Here is a 22,105-nt window from a genome sequence, read left to right as displayed (position 1 = left end):
CCACTGCACAACCATGTTGTATCTAAGGGCTCTTATAGAAGAGAGGAATGAGAAGACCCAAACTACAGGAGGGAAGAGTTTAATTCAGAATTAAGGAACACAACATTTTAAACATGCTTTCATCGCCCAGTGTTGTATTATACTGAATCTGCTGTCTTCTGGATGAAATAATAAAATGAGTGGTGGTCCAATAAAAAATTGTTAATTGTTAAAACCCGAAAGTTTCTGTCACTGACTTCACATCATCGCCATCTTGTCACGACTTCTCAGAATCCATAAAATGGCGGCAGAGGTAATGTGCCTCAGAGATCCTCCTGTAAACTCGGCTGCTTCTCATCAGTGACTCTGTTGGTTAAATAGGAGGGTGTGCCGAAAGTGGAACTACAAAGCTGCCACCATTTTAGGCTAAAACTTACAACAAAATGTCTGATGGCATGCACAGATAATTGGTGGGATATTAAGAAGAATAAAAGATGATGTGAAGAACTCGTGGCTGTGACAGAATGGAACTCCGTGTGCGCCTATATACATCTATTTGTGTCTTTGGGTGTGTGTTTGTGCCGAGAAATTTTGTATAACCAGTTCATCACCATATCTCTGTGCCGCACAGCCGAGGTGGAAAATCCCCTCCGTGACTTTGTTTCACTTTCTTTCTCAACTGTCAGTGCTCTGAGTCAGCCTGACTCAAAATCCAATCCCAAGGTCTTGTGACTGAAAGTGTTCTGGTTGTAACATGCTTTACCTTGTTAACCATACAGCCTGTTGTGTGGACAGAGAATCATTCCAGTGGAGGATTTTTTTTCCATCTATCAGGCTTAAATAGATTATTTCAAATCCCTGATAAAGGTCCTGGTGTCCTACAACCAGGCGTCTTTAATGAAGTCAAAGTAATAACCTGATTTGTATTTTCTGTCCCTGAAACACTTAAAATGCTATCACAGAGAAAGGATTATTTAAAATCTGAGGGCCAGTTTGTTCAAGAAACTAAACTGAGTCATTACAGAAAGAAAACGAGTCAGTTGACAGATTGACTTCACTGAACCATCATTTGATTCTCCTTACAGCTCCAAACCAAAAGCAATAGATGAACTGAAGCAACATAAAACACAGCAAACATGACACCGATGTAGCTTCAACCTCATCACATTTCGTTGACAGCTGTTTGGAATATCAGCAAAAAGAGTAAGAAATTCAAAACATTGTTTTATGAAGCCTGAAAAAAGTGTACATTCAGAATTTGCAGAGTGAAGTGATTCTGATAAGTCAGGTGACGCTGTGCTGTTCTTTAAACAAACACATTTAATATGCGGTCACTTTTTTATTGTTGGTAAAGCCCCGCTGCTTTTGTGCATCCCCGAACTTCCCCATGGCTGCGAGCAGCAGCAACATTTACTACACCCAAAGAACTCAGAGCACGTGATCAGCGGTGGGTTTTCCTGAGTCATGAGGAGAGTGGAGTCCACAGAACGTGGAGCTGAAGTGTCTGTTTTTGCGCTGATGGAGCAGAAACTGGGGGAACAAATCTAAATCCTCTTCATTTTATAAACACAACAACCCTGATACACTTCACCTGCACCCTCACTGCTTGTTGTAATGCTTTCACTGAAAACCACGTGATTTCCTGGAAGCTTCGGCCTGGCAGTTTGGTGAAAAGTTAGGGGAATATCAGTCTCAAAGGCCGAAATCACTGCTCCTGACTGACACCTAGTGAAAGAAGATCAGAGCAACTGTGCTGAATTTACACACAAACCACAGTAGGCTGTGCGGTGAAAACCAGCGTTACTGTTATAAAAGAATGCTCTGAACAGTACGTTTTTTCATTTGTGACGTGTACATAAACAGGAAACCGCAGTCACACGAATGAGGCAATTAGACCTCCACGGGGCCACATGAGCACACAGCAAAAGCCCCTAAAAGGCAAGATTACAAAGTTCAGTTATACAGATTTATTTTTGATTGATGATTTAATCGATGATCTATGACGTAAAAGATCTGCAGGAGAAGGACAGAGACTTCATCATCCTGTTTGTGGACAGGCAGGTTGCTGACAGTTATGGACAATCTGTCAGCACCACCACGAGTCTGTTCCCATAACCGGGCAGTTTAACAGAAATTCAGAGGTCACATCAGGTCAGCCATTTTCTCATGATGCCAGGAGAGTCTGGCAGCATGGCGGGAAGCTGACATCATACACAAATAGATGCATTTGGAAGAGCAACAGCACCCCATGTGCCTTGCTTGGGATTTTCAAAATAAAACCAGGCAACCATGTGATTTCCCATAATTCCCTGATCTGGTGAATCAGTTTCTGTAAACTGACTGCCATAACAAGTAATATCACTGATAGTCCTCGAGTGCCCCCACGTGGGATGAAATAAGAAATGACTAGAGTGCATTAAATATTCAGGCATGTTTTACCTGATACATCTTTACAGACAGATAAACCTTCTTCTTTTTAAAACGGTACCTGAAGACAGATCACAATGGTTCAGGAAGAGGAGCAGCGCGGTTGGTGCTTCCCTCTCTTGTGTAGAATTACTGTATACAGTACGTGTTTCTCAGTTTGTTTTTATTCCTTTGTATGTCTTTTAGGTTTACTGGAGTGCTGGTGTTTGAGAATATCACATACTATACTGATATGAATTTATTTTAATTATGTACACAGTTGTGGGATTATAATCTGCACATTAAATAATCAACAATAAAAAAACCCCAAACACTTTATATACACACACAACAACATGTTGTGTGTGTATATAAAGTGTTTGGTTTTCATGAAAAATTAAGGTTCTTAAGGTTCTCTCCGTCTTATTCCCTCTCCCTCTATTACAATAAGAATAAATACCCCACCACATATAAATAAAATAAATATGGCTACATTAAATCATAATACTTAATCCTCCGACAGGCTGTAATGGTGTAATACTTCTAAAGTTACTCAGTATTGAAAACTTCTCTGCATCATGTGCATCACTTTTTATTGTCCCCTGGAAACACTTCCGTTTTGTGGTCAGTATGTGTATTTGCATTTCGTCCGTCTATCTTCTATCGCTTTTTCCGCTTCCGGGTCGGTTTGTAGTTCATGTGAGGTTTATTTGTGTGTTTTCTTTACACTTTCAGGCCACCGTAGTGATGCAATCCTCTGACTTCTGTCTTATAATCTTTGCAGACTTCTGGAAACAGACTGCACTGCACTGCACATTCACTGGAAAACGACAGTTTGATGGTCATCAGGTTTGAGTTGGTCACTAGATGGCGACACAACATAATTAATTTGAACAACCTGAACAGTGGAAACATGGAGTGGCCAATAGATGGCACAATAAAACTGCAGTTGATTTCTGTTACAGATTTTTTTTTTTTTTTTTTATTATGTCACTCAGAATATAAATATGTCACAATGGGTGGATGGATGTGTTAGAATATATTGTGTTTTTTAAGTTTTCATACTTCTGCATGCAAGATGTTGAAGTGAATGTGAAGACTTAATTTAAAAGGTTTTGTGAAAATGTTTGATATTATATAATCTGAAGTTATTCTGCAAATGAAAGAAAATCCAGCCCTTAAATGAAGTTGGTGGTTTCCTCAGACTTTGAGTGCCAAACGAACACGACATAAAAAGGTGAAACCATTTTGTTTTGTTTGTTCTTGTTTCTTTCCAGCTGTGAGAATGATGAACCAGGGTGGATATGAACGTTTTCGTCTTTATAAAGTTGAGTCAATTGTTTCTCAGGTTGTTCTGTGAAACTGATGAACAGGGCAGGCTAGAAAGAACAATGGGATGACTTTCACACCTGAGCCCGATCACTTGACAAAGACAGATGTCTCCTTTTTCACGCCTTCTATTTTCACCTGAAAACACAGACAACCCACAAAGGCCCAGAGACATATGCTATCAAAGAGATTATTCATTCAGGATTAGGATGTATGTTAATCTTATTTCATGTCTGTAATCATCTTTGTTGATAATATTTATCTGTACTGCCTTCAGTGTTTCCTAGCTGGTTGGTGACAGGTATTATTGTGATCCACAGTAGAGGCAGTCACTTAAGAAATACTTTAAAAATACATTGTACATGAATGCTACACTTGGTAGTATTTTTATTTTTTGGATTTACAGTCACTTCCTCTCCCTTTCTTCTTTCAGATGGAAATCTCCTGGTCTCTGCTCCCTTTTTGGAGAGTATAATGAAGTGCTCTTGCTCAGGTTAACACATTTACATATCATTTTGCATGACTACATAATTAATCACTTGTTGTTTTCTTGGATTTGGATAGTTGCCTTCTTCGAACTGTGTGGCCACAAGTTTTGGTTTTCAAATGACTCTTCTTATCACCTGCATAAAAACATTAGTTTAGAGTCTGACAATAGATCTCTTGAAGCAAACTTGCTATAAATGTAGGTTGCAGATTTCTCTCTGTGGGACAGAACTGCCTGTCACAGATTTTTATCACCACAGCCTAACCCTAAACAAAACCTACCAATGCTCTCATGATCACTAACAGAATGCGATTGATTTGTTCCCAAACCTGTTTGAGAACGCTTCAGTAGATAAGCAGGCAATAAAAAACATAGTTAAGATGTAACATGGCTATCAAGTAATGTGGCTGTTGCATATTGATATCTTTAAATGCTACAGGTAAAAAACACGTTGTTACTCATCGTACTACAGTCGAATTTATGCTGCTGGAATTTTCATTTGCAGAAAAAAAAAAATACATTTAGCTTTTGCAATGAAAGAGACTTTCATAAATTAACTTTTTTAGATGTGTATTTTCTGAAGAAAGACTGAATATTATTATGCCAGCAAGGAGACAGAAGACTTTTACAGAAGTAACACAACGGAAAACACACGTGTGCTTTTTAATACAGGCTTTCTAAAGCAAACAATAACACGTTTGGATGCAAATTAAAATAGCTTCGGGATGGAAAGCCATGCCAGCTAGTGTGTGTGTGTGGAAAGCACTACAGTTTGTATGCTTGCAATTGACCACTTTTCACAGAGAATGTGATGTTAATGAGACAGCAACACAGAAAAGCTACTGAATGGGAACCTGCATGCACAGTGTTCTTCTGTATGTGAAAACTGCAGCTTGCATCAGTTGTCAAAGGGGCTGTTGTTGCTAAGGAAGACTGAGGAGGAACAGTGAATGAACAGAAGCAGAGTCCAACATATACAGAGCTATACAAACATGGCCACCACGCACAATACATAACGCTCCAGAGTATATTCATCATGGTGCCGTCTTTTTAAGAGGCCAGGCTTATGTGAACAACATAAAAACGATCCTTGAATTTGGCCATCAATACTAAACATTTAAAAAATCTGGCAATCTATGACTCAGGGCTGAGGCGTTGTGAGGGAGAGCGCTTCCTTGGCAACCGTTTCTGGGCTGATTGTTGTCATGTGACGAGCTGATGCAGCCAAGCACGAAGAAAACAGAGAGGAAGAGAGAGGGCGAGTGTGGGTGTGTGTCTATGTGTGTTTTTGTAATAGAGTGAGAGAGAGAAAGTGCACTACTGATGAGTCAGAGGAGGCTGATTCTGACGTAATCCACCAACCCCTCCCTCCATCCAGCTCCCCTGTTCCTGAGGCTGCTCCCAGATGTTCAGCTCTGAGCCTGATCACCCACAAAAAGATAGCAACATATGAGAAGACCATATATTTCTGTATAGACACAACAGTTCAAAGATCAAACAACACAACAAAAAGGCATAAAAAGCACCCCAAGTGTAGAGCAAGATTAGGATTGTCCCCGTACGTAATAACTAAGACTTATTTTTATCTCAATGAGAAAACAAATTGCATCGTATCAAATGATCTGCTTCTTGACCAACCTTAGTAAAGGGAACTACAGTAATGAAGGCATGACATCATTAGACATACATTTAATATTAGAGATACAACTGCAAAAATATGATTGGAAAAATTAAATTTTAGACCAGAATCAAAGGTTATACAGCAAATGTTGGCATTTCTTACTGGAATACCATAATACATAAAATTTAAAAAAAATTGAGAAATAAATTTTAAGTAAATAACTGTATCTCAAGGCCTTCTATAAAGGCAATTTAATAAAAAGTATCTTCATACTTTCCCTGTTATAGTTGAATTCACATATTATAAATCCTTCTTTCTATTTGTGTGCATTCTCACATATGTTGTGAATACATTGATGCCTCTTCAGGAGTTTACACTGCAATAACACAAGCATCCATGCACACAAGCTATGGGAGAAACTATATTCTTCATGTGATTGAAGACTTAGATTAAAGAACCAAAGAACAAATTCTGCTTAAATGTAGCTGAAACTGAAACAAACAAACAAACAAAAACACATATCACCTATTGTGGCTGTGTCTGGATACACTCAGCTTCTATCTGGAACAACCTTGATGGTTAAACATAGTCACCATGACTCTCTGAAATTTTATTGTAGGCCTAAATATAATGAATGAAGTCACGGTCATGACCATATATATGAACGAAGCCTCCTCCTTTTAAAGGCAGAGATCAGTCTTAATTATTTATTTCTTTAAGATTATTCTTTTACACAAGGCAAGTTTACCTGTCCAGCACATACCATGCTAAAATATTTAAACATACCGGGAAAGAAAAGCACAAAATATAAGGGTTTTCCTAGACAGACAGACAGACAGACAGAGAGATAGATAGACAGATAGATAGATAGATAGATAGATAGATAGATAGATAGATAGATAGATAGATAGATAGATAGACAGATAGATAGACAGACAGATAGACAGAGAGATAGATAGACAGATAGACAGATAGATAGACAGACAGATAGACAGACAGATAGATAGATAGATAGATAGACAGATAGACAGACAGATAGATAGACAGACAGATAGACAGATAGATAGACAGACAGATAGACAGACAGATAGATAGATAGATAGACAGATAGACAGACAGATAGACAGACAGATAGACAGATAGATAGACAGACAGATAGATAGACAGATAGATAGACAGACAGAGGTCCACTTGTTTATTTGATTTGGGAAACTGATACTGGTCTTTCCGTCAGTGGGGATCCCACCTCCCTTCCTCTCTGCAGCAGTGTTGGCACCCCCCACATGGAGAAGCTGCTCCTGGACCAGCCTCTTGGGTTGTCGGTGCAGAAGCGAAATGCGTCTTCATGGCCGGAGCGCATGCGCAGGTCTCGCCTTGCACCACAGACGCAGAGATCGACAGCCATCGTCAGGAGAAAACAGACAGATAGAAAGTGGCAGCCCTCCAGAGACAGTCTGAGAAACATCAGTCATGGGAATTATTGAGGTCATAAAAGGATTAGGCTGGTTATTTAAAAGGGGCACGTTTGGGGAAATAGTTCAATCAATAATGCTGAACTCGTACCCGTCACGTGGCCACGGCTGACCAATCGGAGCGAGCCAAATACGGCGGAAAGTATGGCCTTTGTTCGGATGTTTTTCGGACTTCAGGCTCAGATTTGAGCCCGGAAGTCGGTGCAAGTCTCACCACACCGTGTGGACACAGACGGGACTCAGCGTGGATTTGTTTTATTGTGTATTTTCCACACAGTGCCACGTGTTCAACTTTGACGAGAACGGAGCTCGGGCGTGCTTCGTCACATGACTCCCCTCCCCCACCGGGAACGGGGAAGAAGGCGGACATGTTGGAGGGAAATGTGTCGGTTAAAGAGTATCGAGGTGGAAGACAAGAAGATAATTTCAAGAAAGGTTTCGCTTTATTTTGGGATTTACCAATCGACATTTGTATTTATTTTAAATAGAAGACTCTTCATGTCATACTTTGAACGTGTTTGTTTACTTTTCAGTTTGGATTATTTAACTTTTTTAAGTGCAGACAGATTTCGCCGTTTTCCAGCTTTAACTTGTTAAAATGTAGTTCGTTTAGTGTTTGACCAGGAAAAGACTTACCTTTACCCTCACCGTGTATTTGTGTGACATTGTAGGGAATTTGTAACCTTGGTGTGGGGGATGGGCGTATGTGGTTAGGAAACCATTTTGTGTGGTTGTTAGATTTCTATTTTAAATCGTTGTTGAACTTAAAACGTATTTCAAAGGCTAACTCATGCAGGAGATTAATCTTTTCCTCACTCTTTTACTGTAGGGCTGGCCAGAATTGAGTCTCACAGGTGAAGTTTGGTTTTTGTATTTGTAGACCATTATAAGGTCTCCTTTGTGAGTTCCCTCATTGTTTCAGTTTGTTTTTCTGACTTCTCCGTGTTGTTTTAGCAGGAACAGCCTCAGATTAGATAGACGTGGTCTGAGGCCACTGAGGAAAACTGCTGTGTCACCCAGCAGGCAGCTGGCTCTGTGGCCTACATGTGTGCTAATTATGTTTTTATCGTTGGTGGAGCTGAATGGAGACCAGCGGCTCTGATGCACATTCAGGGGGATTTGGAAGCTTTATCTTAGTCACCTTTTGTCTGTGAACCGTGGGGCCTTGTCTGGACGCCGCTGTCCTTTAAAAATGCGGCCTTTGTTGGCACAAGGCGAAGCTACTCGCTTCACTTGTGTTCGTAAGCAAGATACGTTGAAATTCGTGTATTTCATTTAGTGTTTTTACTGTTCTATGGCTAATAATTCGACAGGAATACTCGGGTCACTGTGCATAAAGATGGCGGCTGTTTGTCTCTTCTCAGAGACAGAAATGCGGATGTTCTTTCCGGAGAGAGCGCGTGGGGAGAAGCTCTTGGCTCTCAGGGGGAGCGCGTGACCCGACCGAAGGACCAATCGGCTTCTTGGTATTTGCGCTCGAAGCCCGCGTTAGAACAGTGCTGACCAATCCCCGTCGTCGCTTCGCACACGTTGACGTAATGCAGAACGGCAAGGAGGGGGGCGGCTTCTTTGTCCTTCCATTTTGTACAAGATAAGACGAGGAGCCAATCACAGGTCGTGTTCCCGTAATACCGGATAGGCTGAGCCAATAGTATTGTGAGATTTCCTTGATGGACAGATAGAACTTGCGAATAGGTTGGCCCGAAAGACTTGACAGTGACGCAGCAGTGCGTAGGGGTGTGGTGAGTTTGATGGATGTCATAAGTAGCCAATAGAAGCCGAGAGGGCGTGGACATTCTTAGACGGTCTACCCAATAGAGTGAGCGGTCGGTCTATAAGAGCGCGGGTGTAGTCGCTCCGTCGCCATTTCAACGAAGCAGATCTGACGGAGTGTTCCGCGGAGGGGAGCGGACAGAACCGAGCAGCGGAGACGGATCCCGGTTTGAGTCAAATCTTAGAACACAATCCGGCTCCATCCTGATGGATATGGCTGTTAACCCGCCCCTTGACAGGTATCTACCGGTAAAAGCGACTCTCAGCTTTCCATCAGAGGGAGTATTTTCAATCTTTCTCGTGTTGTTGTTTTTTTTTAAGTATTGTTGCTGGCAGCCTGTTTTCTGTATTACGAGCAGAAGAGAAACGGACGGTGATTGTGCTGCAGGACGAAGCTTTGGCTCTTCGTTGTGGGGATTATAAGCGCAGTTAAAATGTATTTGTTGGTTTGTAACCAGCCGGCGCCATCTTCGGAGCGCTGCTGCCGTTGGCCGCTCTCTCCCGCTGCCTGGCAGTTGGTGCTAGCTCTGCTAGCATTAGCTAGCACAGCCACAACCAGCCGTTCTCTGTGCGGCGGCGGCCTGCTGCTCCGAAGGAGGCCGAATCGGTAGGCGTTGTGTGAGGGGCGGCGTGTCGTGAGCTCAGCTGCCACACTGTTTTCATCGTTGGCATATTTTAGCAGCCGTGTGTAAACCGAGCTGGATCGGTGTTAAATGTAAACAGTCGGAGGAGCGCGGCCGAGCAGGTTTGTTATTGTAGCCATGTGATGTTGTGATTACAGAACAACAACAGTGTAGCGGAAAGGCCAACGGGGCTACACTGGCCGTTTAGACTGGCTCGGTATCACTGTCCCCTGTCCACAACAGGTCCGGGGCTCCTGCTGAGGTTAACCCATGTTGGGTGTTCCGTCCGTTGCCTGGTTACGGCGCTCAATGTCAACCTGAGCTGGGCCAGCAGCTTTGGGTTTAAAGTTTTTTTTTTATTTATTTATAAAGTTAACTTCCAACCCGAAAATATTCCAGTGTATCACTCTTTTCCCCCCCTTAGGCACTCATTCCTTATTCTCTAAATTGTTACGTAAATTTCCAGTTAACATTGTTTTTGTTAAGTGGTGTTAATGTTTTTTTTTGTATATGATATTTTTTCCTTTTTAATAATAAAGTACACTAACTGTCAAATGTGTTTCCACAAGTTGTATCATTCAAAACGACTTTCTCTACCATATACAATTCAGTTTAACAGCCCTTGTCTAGAGGTTCACGTTCCTGCAATCCTGCTCCAAATTCAGGTACAGGTAGATAAATGTGTAGGGACCAATCACATTAATGATGCAAACCAGTGTTGCATACACGTATCATGTTAGCATACTGTATGAACCCATACATTGTCAGTTACTTGTGACATACATGTGGTTGCACCTGTAGACATGACTAACGATGCACATTGAGGTACGGTAAGTTAGGTGAAGACTGATCCTATCCACTAAAAGTAATTGGAGATGTCAGGGCAATGTGCGAACCCGTGGAATCTTAAGTTACTGTAGCAGCTACATTATAAAGCAGTGATGACTGACTGTAGCTCTGGAGCTGTGGATGGGGGGTTGCTTGCTTTCTCTGGAAACTCACTGTATTTCAGAGACGTGTGTGCTCTTGTGGTCTACTTGTTCTGGGTCCCTTGCCATTGGATACACGTCGAACGCTCCACCTACAGTCCTTTTGGGAGGGTTTTTTTCCTCTTCTACAGGGAAATGAGGGCGTGGTTTGTCTGGTTAGCCCACGGGAAAGCAGGAAGTAGTAGTCATGCCTGTCCTTCCAACACCGGGAGTGCTGACTTGGCAGGGGTGCCTTTCAAGTCAGGTCACTGTATATTTGAGTAACTTTTGCTAGCTTTGTCTGAAGAGGATTTACAGAATATGCTGAGTGTACAGTAGGATTAGCAGGATTATTTGAGGGTTGTATGCCAACAAAGAGTGAGACAATAAGATAATTGGTTTATAATCACATATTTGCGGTAGATTGGACATGTATGTCTGATCGTACCAAGAAACTGTCGCTTCAGCTCATCTGGATTGCAGGTTGTAGACCGACGGCTTGCTGAATAAACACTGTAGAAATGTAAATTGTGAATGTATATCGTTTGGTCCTTCCACTTTGGCTGCCGTGTGGTTGCCACCAAACAGTATTTTTTTTTTTTTGGTGTGTGGGACCCTAGAGAAATATCTATATTGTGTTATGTATTATGTTAACACTGGTGGAGGTATTACTCTTTCGATTGGGCTGAAGTTTGTTGGTTTTTCAACTGTGCTCCCTACAGCTCTCTTCTTGGGGTCGAGGTTGGTATAATGGGAGTCACATCGATGGACCAGGGTGTTGGTACAGCTGGTAAACGTATACGGAAACCATCACTGCTATACGAGGGCTTTGAGAGTCCTGGGATGCCTCCACTAAGTCAGCTGACCCCCTCCGGACCCCCACAGCCCCCAGTGAAAGACCCAAGCCGGCAAGGAAAGATGACCAACCAACTTCAGTTCCTACAGAAAGTCCTCCTCAAGTCTTTGTGGAGGCACCACTTTGCCTGGCCCTTCCATGAACCAGTGGATGCAGTCAAGCTCAACCTTCCTGTGAGTGCCTTATTTAAAAAAAGAACCCATCCATTGGCTACTATATAAAAACAAAAAACCCAAACTCACGTCTCCAGCTGTCACATAATCAAAATAAAATTTGATCCAGCTTTGCTTTTTTGTTTTTTTTAATGAAAGTGTCTCTGTCTTCCTCCAGGACTATCATAAGATCATTAAAAATCCCATGGACATGGGCTCTATCAAGAAGAGATTGGAAAATAACTACTACCGCAGTGCCAGTGAGTGCATGCAGGACTTCAACACCATGTTTACCAACTGCTACATTTATAACAAGGTAAGACAAGGTGGCCTTGGCATTTGGCATGAACATTTTAGATTACATTTTATTCACTACTTATTTATTTTAAACAAGACTTTTGACTGTTGACTTTGGACAAGATAAAACGTTTCGACCACTGTAACCTTTGTGTCAACATTTCCTTTGCAGCCTACAGATGACATAGTACTGATGGCTCAGTCTCTGGAAAAGGCATTCCTGCAGAAAGTGGCTCAGATGCCCCAGGAGGAGTTAGAGCTGCCTCCTCCCCCTCCACGATCCAAAACCAGCAAATCTGGCAGAAAGGGCAAAGGTGTGGTAATGGCTGCAAGTGGCCCAGTACAACCAGATCATGCAGCCCTGATCTCACTGAATCTCACCACCTTCCCCATTTTTCTTTCAGTGTCTGGGGGAGTGACAACAGCTCATCAGGTTCCGGCCGTCTCCCAGTCAGCGTACTCACCTCCTACCCCAGAAACGCCTGACTCCATCCTTTCCACCCCCCCACAGACTCTTGTGAGCAAGAGCTTACCCCCCGTTCTTCCAACTGAACAAAGCATGCCTACTATTACAGCTCTGCCCCCCACACAGCCTACAGCTAAGGTAATGGTTACCTTTGCCATTGTGTATTTGTGTTGACAATGTTGTCATGAACACAAGGCACAACACAAAACGCTCTTCTGACCCACCCACTCCTCCTTCCCTCATCTTTTCTTCTCATAGAAAAAAGGTGTGAAGAGGAAAGCTGATACAACCACCCCAAGCACCGTAGCCATGCCCATAATGAGCACGATGGGTGTCAGCGGCATCAGCCTGGGGATGGGGGGTGGACACAACTCACCGCTCACCTTGACCTCTCTTGGGGTGGACCATAACTCCAGCCTGGCAATGAACCAAGGCCTCAGCGTCAGCCAGGGCATGGGGTTGGCCATGGGTCTGGGCATGGGCATGGGGATGGGGATGGGCCGTGGAACAGTGATGATGGGCGCCAAAGCAGCAGCAGGAAACAGGAGAGGAGTGAGTGGACGACCCATCAAGCCTCCCAAGAAGGATTTACCTGATTCCATACTGCCGCCCCCGGTGCGTCGCAGCAAGCTGAGCCCTCAGCTGCGCTACTGCAACGGCGTCCTGAAGGAGCTGCTGTCAAAGAAGCACGCAGCATACGCCTGGCCGTTCTACAAACCCGTCGACGCCACAACCCTCGGTCTTCATGACTATCATGACATCATCAAGCAGCCCATGGACCTCAGCACCATCAAGGTATTTGTCTGGGGAAAATGGCTATTATGCTTTTTTTTTTTTTTTTTTTAAGAGAAAGGCTCAGTGTGATCTGTTTTCCAGTTCACCATCAACGACAGCAGGTGGCCTCTTTATAAATTAGATTCAACGGATGCAGAGATAAAAGTTATTTATGGCTTTTTAGACATTTTCCTGAAGAATAAATGTTGGTTTTAATGCGTCATGTCTTTACAAAAACGTCCAGTCCCAGCTGGTGTTGTGTTGGTTAAAACCTCTTCTCTCTTTGTCTTCAGCGGAAGATGGATGGCAGAGAGTATCGTGACGCTCAGCAGTTCTCTGCTGATGTCAGACTGATGTTCTCCAACTGCTACAAGTACAACCCCCCCGATCATGATGTGGTGGCGATGGCCAGAAAACTCCAGGTAATGTGATCTTCTTTAAGTGATTGTCAGAACAGTACAGCTTTTTTTTGATTTTTCAAATCATCAACTCACTCTCTAACTTTTGCCAATTTCAGGATGTCTTTGAGTTCTGCTTTGCAAAGATGCCAGATGAGCCTCCAGCACCACCTAGCTCCTCCTCTTCCTCCTCCTCTTCCTCGTCATCCTCTGAGAGCGAGCTCAGCAGTGAGAGTGAGGAGAGTGAGAGCAGCCCGAGCTCTGACTCTGAGGAGGAGAGAGCCAACCGGCTGGCAGAGCTGCAGGAACAGGTTTGTTCTAATGATGCTGATGTGAGGCATTCATGTTTCCTGGGTCATCCTTTATAACTCAGCTTCCTGTCTGCCTCCTTTCAGCTGAAAGCTGTGCACGAGCAGCTCACTGCGCTCTCCCAGGGCCCCATCGTCAAACCGAAGAAGAAGAAGGAGAAGAAAGAGAAGAAGAAGAAGAAAAAGGTAGAAAAAGAGAAGCACCGGAGGGTTGAGGAAGAGCTGCCGCCTATAAAGCCGGCCAAGACGCCCAAAATCGCCAAGACTCCAAAACCAAAGCCCAACCGAGCAGCAGTTGGCTGTCCTGTAATACCGATTAAGAAGCCGCCAAGCAAGAAAAACAACAAGAGCAAGTGAGTACTTCCTGACACCTGCTGGAAAACTGAGGAAAAGAAAAATGATATTAGACATATTTGCTGAAGCATGTGGAAAAAGACGTAGTGTGATATTTTCTAATGATCTCCTTCATCTCTCCATCTGTCCTTCCATCAGAACCAAAAAGGGCGGCATGATGTTTAACATGCCGCAGCCGGTCCACGACCCGATCGTGAGTCATTTCGACTCGGACGAAGAGGAGGAGACAGCGCCCATGTCATACGATGAGAAGCGCCAGCTCAGCCTGGACATTAACAAACTTCCTGGTGAGAAGCTGGGCCGCGTTGTTTACATCATCCAGTCCCGTGAGCCCTCACTCCGAGACACCAACCCCGAGGAGATTGAGATAGACTTCGAGACACTGAAGCCATCAACGCTGCGGGAGCTCGAGCGATACGTCATGACGTGTCTGAGGAAGAAACCTCGGAAACCATATGGTTAGTAGGACAAGTTGGACATGTGTTTTTATATTTGGGGGGTTAGAAATGTGTATTTTTTTTTTTTTTATCTGCTCTTTCCTTGAAAAGTAAAATAAAGTTCTCTGGGGATGTTAGACGTAACAGAAGGGCCTCAACTGTCAGCAGCTCTTCACCAACATTAAACTGTGTCTCGTCTGACTTGTGTCTTGGTGTGCAGCAAGTAAAAAGAACAGTGCTGGAAAGTCCCGGGAAGAGCTCGCTCTGGAGAAGCAGATGGAGCTGGAGAGAAGGCTGATGGACGTCAGCGGTCAGCTCAATTCTGGGAAGAAGCCTCCAAAGACCAAACGTAAGTTGGGATATTTTAAAAGCATTTGAGATGAATTCCAGCTTGGAAGCTTGTACACTTGAGTTGTTTGTGGCTGGTGGAAAAATGTTTTTCTTTTTCCCCTGCAGCAGAGAAACCTGCGACTGAGGCCCACACCCAGCCTTCACGTCTGAGCGCCAGTAGCTCCTCCTCGGACTCTTCTTCCTCCTCCTCCTCTTCTTCATCCTCAGACACAAGTGACTCAGACTCTGGCTGAGCAGCAGGTGGAGGTCCATGTGAAGGGCCATGAGCGTTTCACTGAACTGTAACAGAGCTACTGACGGAGCTGCAGGGTGGATCAAACGAGACCAGCACCGGGCGAAACTGGTCCGACTCGGGTGTTGAACTCAGAGAGAGATGGGGCTTTCCCTGCGCTCAGCTCATTCTTCCAGTCCTGGACTGATGGACTGTCGGAGCTGTTCTCTGGAGAAGCGGCCTTGTTTGGCAGAGCGAGGGACGCTCCATCTGCTGCCCATAAAGGAGACGAGCAGTGCATGTGTTGGAGGGATAAGGGTGCTAGAGCCAGAAACAGTCTTATTTCTGGAGATAATTTCCCTTCTTAACGTGCTCCCTGTCTTTATGCTGTATAGATGAGGTGTACAGTTATATGAATATCTATTTTTCTTTTATAAAGAAGCATTTTATGAAGCTAATTTATTCCCTCATGCTGGGAAAGATGTACTGATGTGGGCAGAGTTGTTTTGTGAGGTTTTGTTTTTTTTTTTTTTTTTTTTTTTGGGGATGACCGAGAGGAAACGTGTGTGTGTGTGTGTGTGTGTGTGCGTGCGTGTGTGCAAGTGCAGCTTTGTGAGATCCCTCATAGTTTTGACGCAGGCGTTGAAAATCGGTCTGCACACAGAAGCACCTTGGTTGGGTAGAATACAGAATGCATGCAATACAGAGGAGCTGACAGACACCTGCATACTTATGTACTACTTTACTGCATCCTTGTGTACTCATATCCGTGTTTGAAAGGGTTGGCCACTGTACAGAAATGTGACATAGTTTCATCAGTTTCAACGTAAATATTTCTGTTCCCGTGTTGGCTGTCTTTTTTTCTCCCTTTCTGTTTCAGTTTCTCTGTAAAATGTTTTTTTCTTCTTGTGACCAATCTGCTAATAAATTGTGAGGACGTGTCTTGTCCACTCACCCGTGCCCGAATAACATCTCAGTTCTTTTATTTTTTGTTCACTTCTGTTCAGTCCAAAATCGACAAACTGGACTTCAGTATGTGAAGTTGCAGAAAAAGCTTTTACTGGTTTTTATATTTGATATTTTTTTGGAGGAGTGTTTTGGTTGGATTTCCTCGGGCCATCACTCCTGAACACCACAGTGTCACAACAATTTGGCCTTTGAGATCTACGGCAGCTGAAAGTTTTGTGTATTAACTGAGTATTGTTTAAAAGTAAGTTCACTTCTTTGTGTGATTAAATCATTAGTAATAGCAAGTTGGAGAGTTTCTCTCTAGAAACTTTATGCTGTGGATGGTGATGGACATGGAAGTGGTTTAGATTCTTTTGACAGAAGATGGTTTAATGTTGTGAGTTATAACGATGCACTGTTTGTTTTGGTGGTACTACTTAACAATTTGTGATTTAGGTAAAGTGTGTATCAGTTTTGTTTTCTTTTTAAAATGTCTTTGGCTTGAGATTGGACTGTTGTATGTTTGAAATGGATTATTTATTTAGGGGAAATTTGAATGGAGATGCTTTTTTCATATTACTGGAAGTAATCAAAAGCTTTTAAGTGGAAGTCTACTCTATGAAATATGCACAGATTGTCAGGATTGTAGAAGTGTACATATTTTACGGTCTCAACCTTTTGAGCATGTTTTGGTTTTTTCCCTTCAGTAACTTAGTGGAGATTTTTCTTTGGGCTACAGCTCCAAGACGAAATACTCCAGTTGTCAGTCTTACTTTTCTGATGTTTGTCAGAAATCTAAACGCCTCTGTACTTGACTCCATCATTTCATCTGAACATCTGTACATAAATAAACATGTTCATCTTTTCACTGACTGTGGGCAAATTCTGTTCATAGATCAGAGACTTTCAGGCTTTACTGAGCTCAGCCAATTAAGGTCTATTAAAATGTACATTTTATTTTCTCCAGGGCCAGAAAGATTCAATCAAAATTGAAATATTAAATTGAAACTTGATTTTCTTTTAATGTATAACTGGCAGCAGCCAGCGTCTGTAACAAAATACATTTTCTTTGTATACCTTTAAAAATTATAAATGGAAAAGCTGGCATTTAATGTTGCTTTATTATATTCAAAGATGTCAAATACTGCAAAATTGTGTGATGTGGCAGAGGAAGAAAATTTTGTCACTTCCTTTAATTTCAGTATTTTCTTATTTCCCAGAATTTAAAAATAAAGTAAATGTATAGTAAAATATTAAGTTACTGCTGGATGAGGTGAATAAACATATTTAATCCCCTTTTTTGATTCTCTTCTTTAAACAACTTAAACATTTTTAACTTTAATGCAAAATTTTACTGTGTATAAGATGAGCCGTGAAAATCAGAAAAAATTATTAAATGAAAGTGTTTAATTTTATGTCGTCTTTCATTTGGTCATCAGACATTCTTCAGAAAAATCTGCGGGTTGAATGAACAAACTGATCTGAACTATAAAGTGTCTTTCTTAAATCAGCTGGATGTGAATCAGCAGCTTTCACACTTGGGTTAGTAATATTGGACTGAACGGTGAGTGTCGGTGTTTCACTGCCGCCTTGTGGCCACAGCGAAGAACTGCAACGCGTAAAGCTTAAAAAAGTAAAGAGAAAAATGACATAGATAGAACTTCCGGTCAACACCTTTCAAAAATAAAACCCGTTTGATAGCGAACGTAGACTTTTCTATCTATAATTACTGTGAGGAGAGTTCAGGAAAAGTGACTGCAGGTTTTGAAAACAGAGTTTTCCTGAAAATAGTTTAACTGTGGCTGATTTTTTGTTGAAAATATATTCTGTGATTTCAAAAAGAGATAAATAACTTAATCACGAACCGACTATAGTGAAAACAAACTGCTGATGTGGTTCATTTATTCATATATCTGAATGCCTTTATATATAAGAATATTATTCACCGTAACCTTTTTTCTTCAGATCAACTCGTTGAAGAACTGAGTTTTGTGAATTATCAGAATTATAGAAATTTTCAAGCTCGGTGAAGTCTCGTTAGTTAGCGCGACAACCAGTGCTTTTATTTTGAAAAAGCCTACCGGAAACAATTCATGCTATCTGTCTTTACTAAACACGTAAAGAGTAAAGACAAAGAATTTACATAAACATAGCTTTTCCGGTTATGACCTTTCAAAATTAAACATTGCAGCTCGTATAGTTTAAAAAAGCCTACGCATTCTAATCTTATTTTGATAGTGCTTACCGGAAGCACTTCATGCTATTATTTCTGTTTTTACACCTGAGCTGATGCTCTGATGAGCTCAGCGCTGTTTAAATGAATTAAAATCAGTCGACATTAAATCTACCTAAATATATCTTTCTGTTGTATGTCCATGTATCTTATTTTGGTTGTACTTGTACTTTTATTTTTAGTCTGCATTTCAACAACGGAAGTTTAGATTCACTTGAAAAAAAAAAACAAACAAAAACACACAACATGGAACCCGATTTTCAAAGTAAAAGAAAACTTCCGGCTGATTTCGGCTCCAACGGTACCGAAAACACGGGGGAGAAACGGACTTTTTGTGGCTGCAGAACCTAAAAATGTTTCTTCCAGAATAAACGGACTGAAGTTAAACACACTGTCGCCGTGGCGCCATCAAGCGGACAAACCGGAAACGGCAGCAACACCGGAGGAAACCAACATGGCGGCGGCCAGACTGATATCAAGGTTGGCTCTGATCACTGGTGAGTTTTTACTGAAAATACACAGATTGTTTCAATAAAATGTGAAAAGATCAGGATGATGACTTTTTTTTAACTTCGTGTTTTCAGGGTTAGTCTTCCGTTCCGAGTTTTCTCATTTAAACAAACGAGAACTGATAAAACGAAACGTTACATGTTTGTGTGTTCAGGAAAGTTTGTTTCCGACAGTAAATTAATTCATGAGCTTTGGATTCACGTCTTCTGAAAGAAAAAAGGTATTTACATGAATTAATCCGTTTGGATGACATGTGAAAAGAAAACAAGTGATCAGTTTTGATAAACATGATTATTATTGTTTAGAAAATGTAGATAAATGCCTCTAAAAGTGCAGATATTTACTTCATTACAGTGCAGGAAGCTGCAGGAAGCTGCAGCCAGTTTTATTTTTTTATAGAAGTTTTATTTTCATTAATAAAAGCAACTAAAAATTCTCTGATAAATTATCTTCGATGTACCAATTAAATCACTCATTCTGTTCAGAGATACACAACCACACAACGATTCTGCGGTACACTTTAAACAATGAATGTTGGTTTAATCAGTGACTGTGCAGCAAACATAATTTTACCCCCAACCGTCTGACACCATCAGTCTGGGGCACCTCTGGCTTTCCTTCTCTTATTCAGGGGGGGGCAGTGGAATCGGACGAGCCGTGTGCCACAGATTTGCCTCTGAGGGCGCCTCGGTGGTGGTCGCTGACATCAGTGAGGAGTCGGCCAATGAGACGCTGAGGAGCCTGCAGAGTGACCTCAGAGGGCAGAGCCACATGGCGGCGAAGGTGGACGTCTCATCGAAAGAGAGTATAACACAGCTGGTCACAAGTATACAGGTGTGTGTGTGTGTGTGTGTGTGTGTGTGTGTGTGTGTGTGTGTGTGTGTGTGTGTGTGTGTGTGTGTGTGTGTGTCTGTTTGTATGTGTGGTAGTTGTGCTGACCTCTCTCTCCTCGGCCCCTCTCCCCTCCACAGACTCATTACTTCCAGCCTCCCTCGGTGTGTGTGAACGCTGCAGGAATCACGCAGGACGACTTCCTGCTCAACATGACGGAGGAACAGTTTGACAGAGTCGTCCAGGTCAACCTGAAGGTATGTTCACTGTCATCAAGTTCCCTTCTTCTCTTCCATGTTTCCTCTTCACCTACGTCACTTCCTTCCCTCAACACTCCTGATTCACCTGATCAACAGCAGTTCATCTCATTCTTTCTCTTTGTGTTCAACACCTTCATTTTTATTGGAGCGATTTGAGAACAAATCTCTCCAGAGGACCAAGTTTTCCTATCTTTCCTCGTGTCCTGATGATATTTAACTTTTAAATCTGAACCTCCTGCTGTGAAATCCTGGATGAGAACAAGCTGCAGTGAAGCTTCTCCTAAAAACACAACTTAACACAAAACCTACAAGCCAAACAAAGCAAAGCGCAAACTTTTTGTCCAGTTAATTTAGTCAGAAACAAACTTCTTGGTTACTGATCTAAAAGTCTCATCAGTGTAGAGATGAACTCTCCACAGAAATACAGAGTGTCTGTGTATTGAGAGACAGACTGAACTGGTTCATGTCTCTCTCAGGGTTCGTTCTTGGTGACACAGGCGGTTGCTCAGGCTCTGGTGGCCTGTGGAGCACCCAAAGGGTCCATCGTTACTGTGGGCAGCATCGTGGGAAAGGTGATATAACAACAGGTGGCTGACACTTGGTCACTTTTTCACCAGTAAAAGTGGAACAGCTGAAAGTTGAACTTTCAGTTTGGTGGTTGTGTATTTTCTCTCCAGAGTTCAGACCAAAACATTAACAAAGAATAAGAAACTTAAGAGACACAATGGAATATAAAGTTAGTTTGAAAGCCACAAGTTTGAGGATCTGGCGTCGGATTTGTTGTTAACATGAGTAGCTGCAGTGCCTTTTCATGTCTGTGTCTGTTTGTAGGTGGGAAACATCGGACAGGCTAACTACGCCGCCTCTAAAGCCGGAGTGGAGGGATTAACCAGAACCGCCGCCAAAGAGCTGAGCAGGTGAGAAGATCCAGATCAGCCCATCGAACACAGAGACACCTGGAGCTGATGGAGACTCCTTCTCCTCTCTCCAGGTTTGAGATTCGCTGTAACTGCGTGCTGCCAGGATTCATATCGACCCCGATGACGGACAAAGTCCCAGAGAAGGTTATTACCAAGGTACAGCACGTGGCGTCTGTCAGCCGAAGGGACCGTTTAGATTTAGATGTGTTTATTTTTGATAAGAGAAAGCCTTGAAAGGAAGTTCAACATGCACCAAAGACGACTTTGGTCTTTGGGACTCCTCGTTTCTACACTGAATCCTCCTGAAATAAGTTTGATGTGTTTCAGATGAAATCCTTGGTGCCGATGGGACGGATGGGCGAGCCAGCAGGTCAGATAAGACTAAATACTGTGTTGGCTTTACTAAAGGAATGATGTCGAAATGACCAAAGGAACTGAAATGAACAGCCTTTACTCTGTGTTCTGTACCTGCTTGGTGTCCGTGACGTCTTCACGCTGTTGACCCGTCCTTGTGCTCGTTCTGCAGAGGTGGCAGACGTGTGTGCCTTTCTCGCCTCAGATGATTCTCGGTACATCACAGGCTGCAGCATCGAAGTGACAGGTAAGGTCTGATTCAAGTCTCTAACAGCTGTGTGTATCCGTGGATTTGACCAGAAAAAGTGAGATGTTGATTTAAAGTGACACACAATGGTCATCTCACATTTTAAAGTGAACTCTAATATATTTTTGTGTCTTTCCTCGTCAGGAGGACTCTTCATTGGCTAAATCAAACCCCCGTCCGACTGATGGTGGCCAACAGCAGGCGAGTCCTTTCAATGAATTTGTTCATCAAAGTGAAAAAGTGTTTGATTGTTACTGTGGATGTTCCACAGATCTGTATGTGATCATGTGCTGTACAGTGGGAATGCCATTAAATACCTCTGATTATTATAATTCTATAAACAAAGGTCTAAAGCGAGTTTCATTTTAATATGAAGCCCAGAATTTAGATGTCGTGATTTTTCCGTCCTCTCCAAAATAACTGAGCAGTTTGTGTTAGGCAGTGAGCTGTAGGTCGGGATGCTGCTTCGTGTTTTTGAAACAAACATTTTCTTTTTTCCAATGAACAGGAGTGTTAAAGATAATTTCAAACTCAAAGTAA

The 22,105-nt window shown here is 42.4% G+C and overlaps 2 protein-coding genes across 6 annotated transcripts; both read left to right on the top strand.

Annotated features, from left to right (window-relative positions):
* The first annotated feature begins 7,175 nt into the window (after positions 1-7,175).
* Positions 7,176-17,076, top strand: brd2a (bromodomain containing 2a). 4 transcript variants are annotated; one of them, XM_029513956.1, is made up of 13 exons: positions 7,176-9,306; positions 11,381-11,687; positions 11,845-11,982; positions 12,136-12,277; positions 12,368-12,567; positions 12,688-12,880; positions 12,962-13,224; positions 13,497-13,625; positions 13,721-13,912; positions 13,997-14,262; positions 14,402-14,721; positions 14,921-15,049; positions 15,157-17,076. In XM_029513956.1, exons 1-13 carry the CDS (start codon positions 9,275-9,277, stop codon positions 15,282-15,284), a joined length of 2,439 nt encoding a protein of 812 aa, XP_029369816.1. In that variant the 5' UTR covers positions 7,176-9,274; the 3' UTR covers positions 15,285-17,076. The 4 variants fall into 4 exon arrangements, with proteins under 4 accessions (XP_029369816.1, XP_029369815.1, XP_029369814.1 ...); XM_029513955.1 differs by having other exon boundaries at positions 13,721-13,933; XM_029513954.1 differs by having other exon boundaries at positions 12,688-13,224.
* A 1,807-nt stretch (positions 17,077-18,883) lies between these two features.
* On the top strand, positions 18,884-21,900 carry hsd17b8 (hydroxysteroid (17-beta) dehydrogenase 8). 2 transcript variants are annotated; one of them, XM_029513995.1, is made up of 9 exons: positions 18,884-18,940; positions 19,585-19,787; positions 19,925-20,041; positions 20,521-20,616; positions 20,876-20,961; positions 21,036-21,120; positions 21,292-21,334; positions 21,491-21,565; positions 21,710-21,900. In XM_029513995.1, exons 1-9 carry the CDS (start codon positions 18,898-18,900, stop codon positions 21,727-21,729), a joined length of 768 nt encoding a protein of 255 aa, XP_029369855.1. In that variant the 5' UTR covers positions 18,884-18,897; the 3' UTR covers positions 21,730-21,900. The 2 variants fall into 2 exon arrangements, with proteins under 2 accessions (XP_029369855.1, XP_029369856.1); XM_029513996.1 differs by lacking the exon at positions 20,521-20,616.
* The last annotated feature ends 205 nt before the right edge of the window (positions 21,901-22,105 follow it).

This window comes from Echeneis naucrates, chromosome 11 (assembly GCF_900963305.1).
Source record: "Echeneis naucrates chromosome 11, fEcheNa1.1, whole genome shotgun sequence".
Taxonomy (NCBI): Eukaryota; Metazoa; Chordata; class Actinopteri; order Carangiformes; family Echeneidae; genus Echeneis; species Echeneis naucrates.
This window is presented reverse-complemented; position numbering and strand designations above follow the sequence as displayed.

Bases quoted from the DNA above. Each gene is read 5' to 3' on its own strand.
- hsd17b8 (XM_029513995.1), top strand. From the start codon at position 18,898: ATGGCGGCGGCCAGACTGATATCAAGGTTGGCTCTGATCACTG. The intron at 18,941-19,584 runs GTGAGTTTTTAC...TCTCTTATTCAG, and splicing joins AAGGTTGGCTCTGATCACTG to GGGGGGGCAGTGGAATCGGA. The intron at 20,617-20,875 runs GTGATATAACAA...GTCTGTTTGTAG, and splicing joins TGGGCAGCATCGTGGGAAAG to GTGGGAAACATCGGACAGGC.
- brd2a (XM_029513957.1), top strand. From the start codon at position 9,275: ATGGATATGGCTGTTAACCCGCCCCTTGACAG. The intron at 12,296-12,367 runs GTGGCCCAGTAC...TTTTTCTTTCAG, and splicing joins AGGTGTGGTAATGGCTGCAA to TGTCTGGGGGAGTGACAACA. The intron at 13,626-13,720 runs GTAATGTGATCT...TGCCAATTTCAG, and splicing joins CGATGGCCAGAAAACTCCAG to GATGTCTTTGAGTTCTGCTT.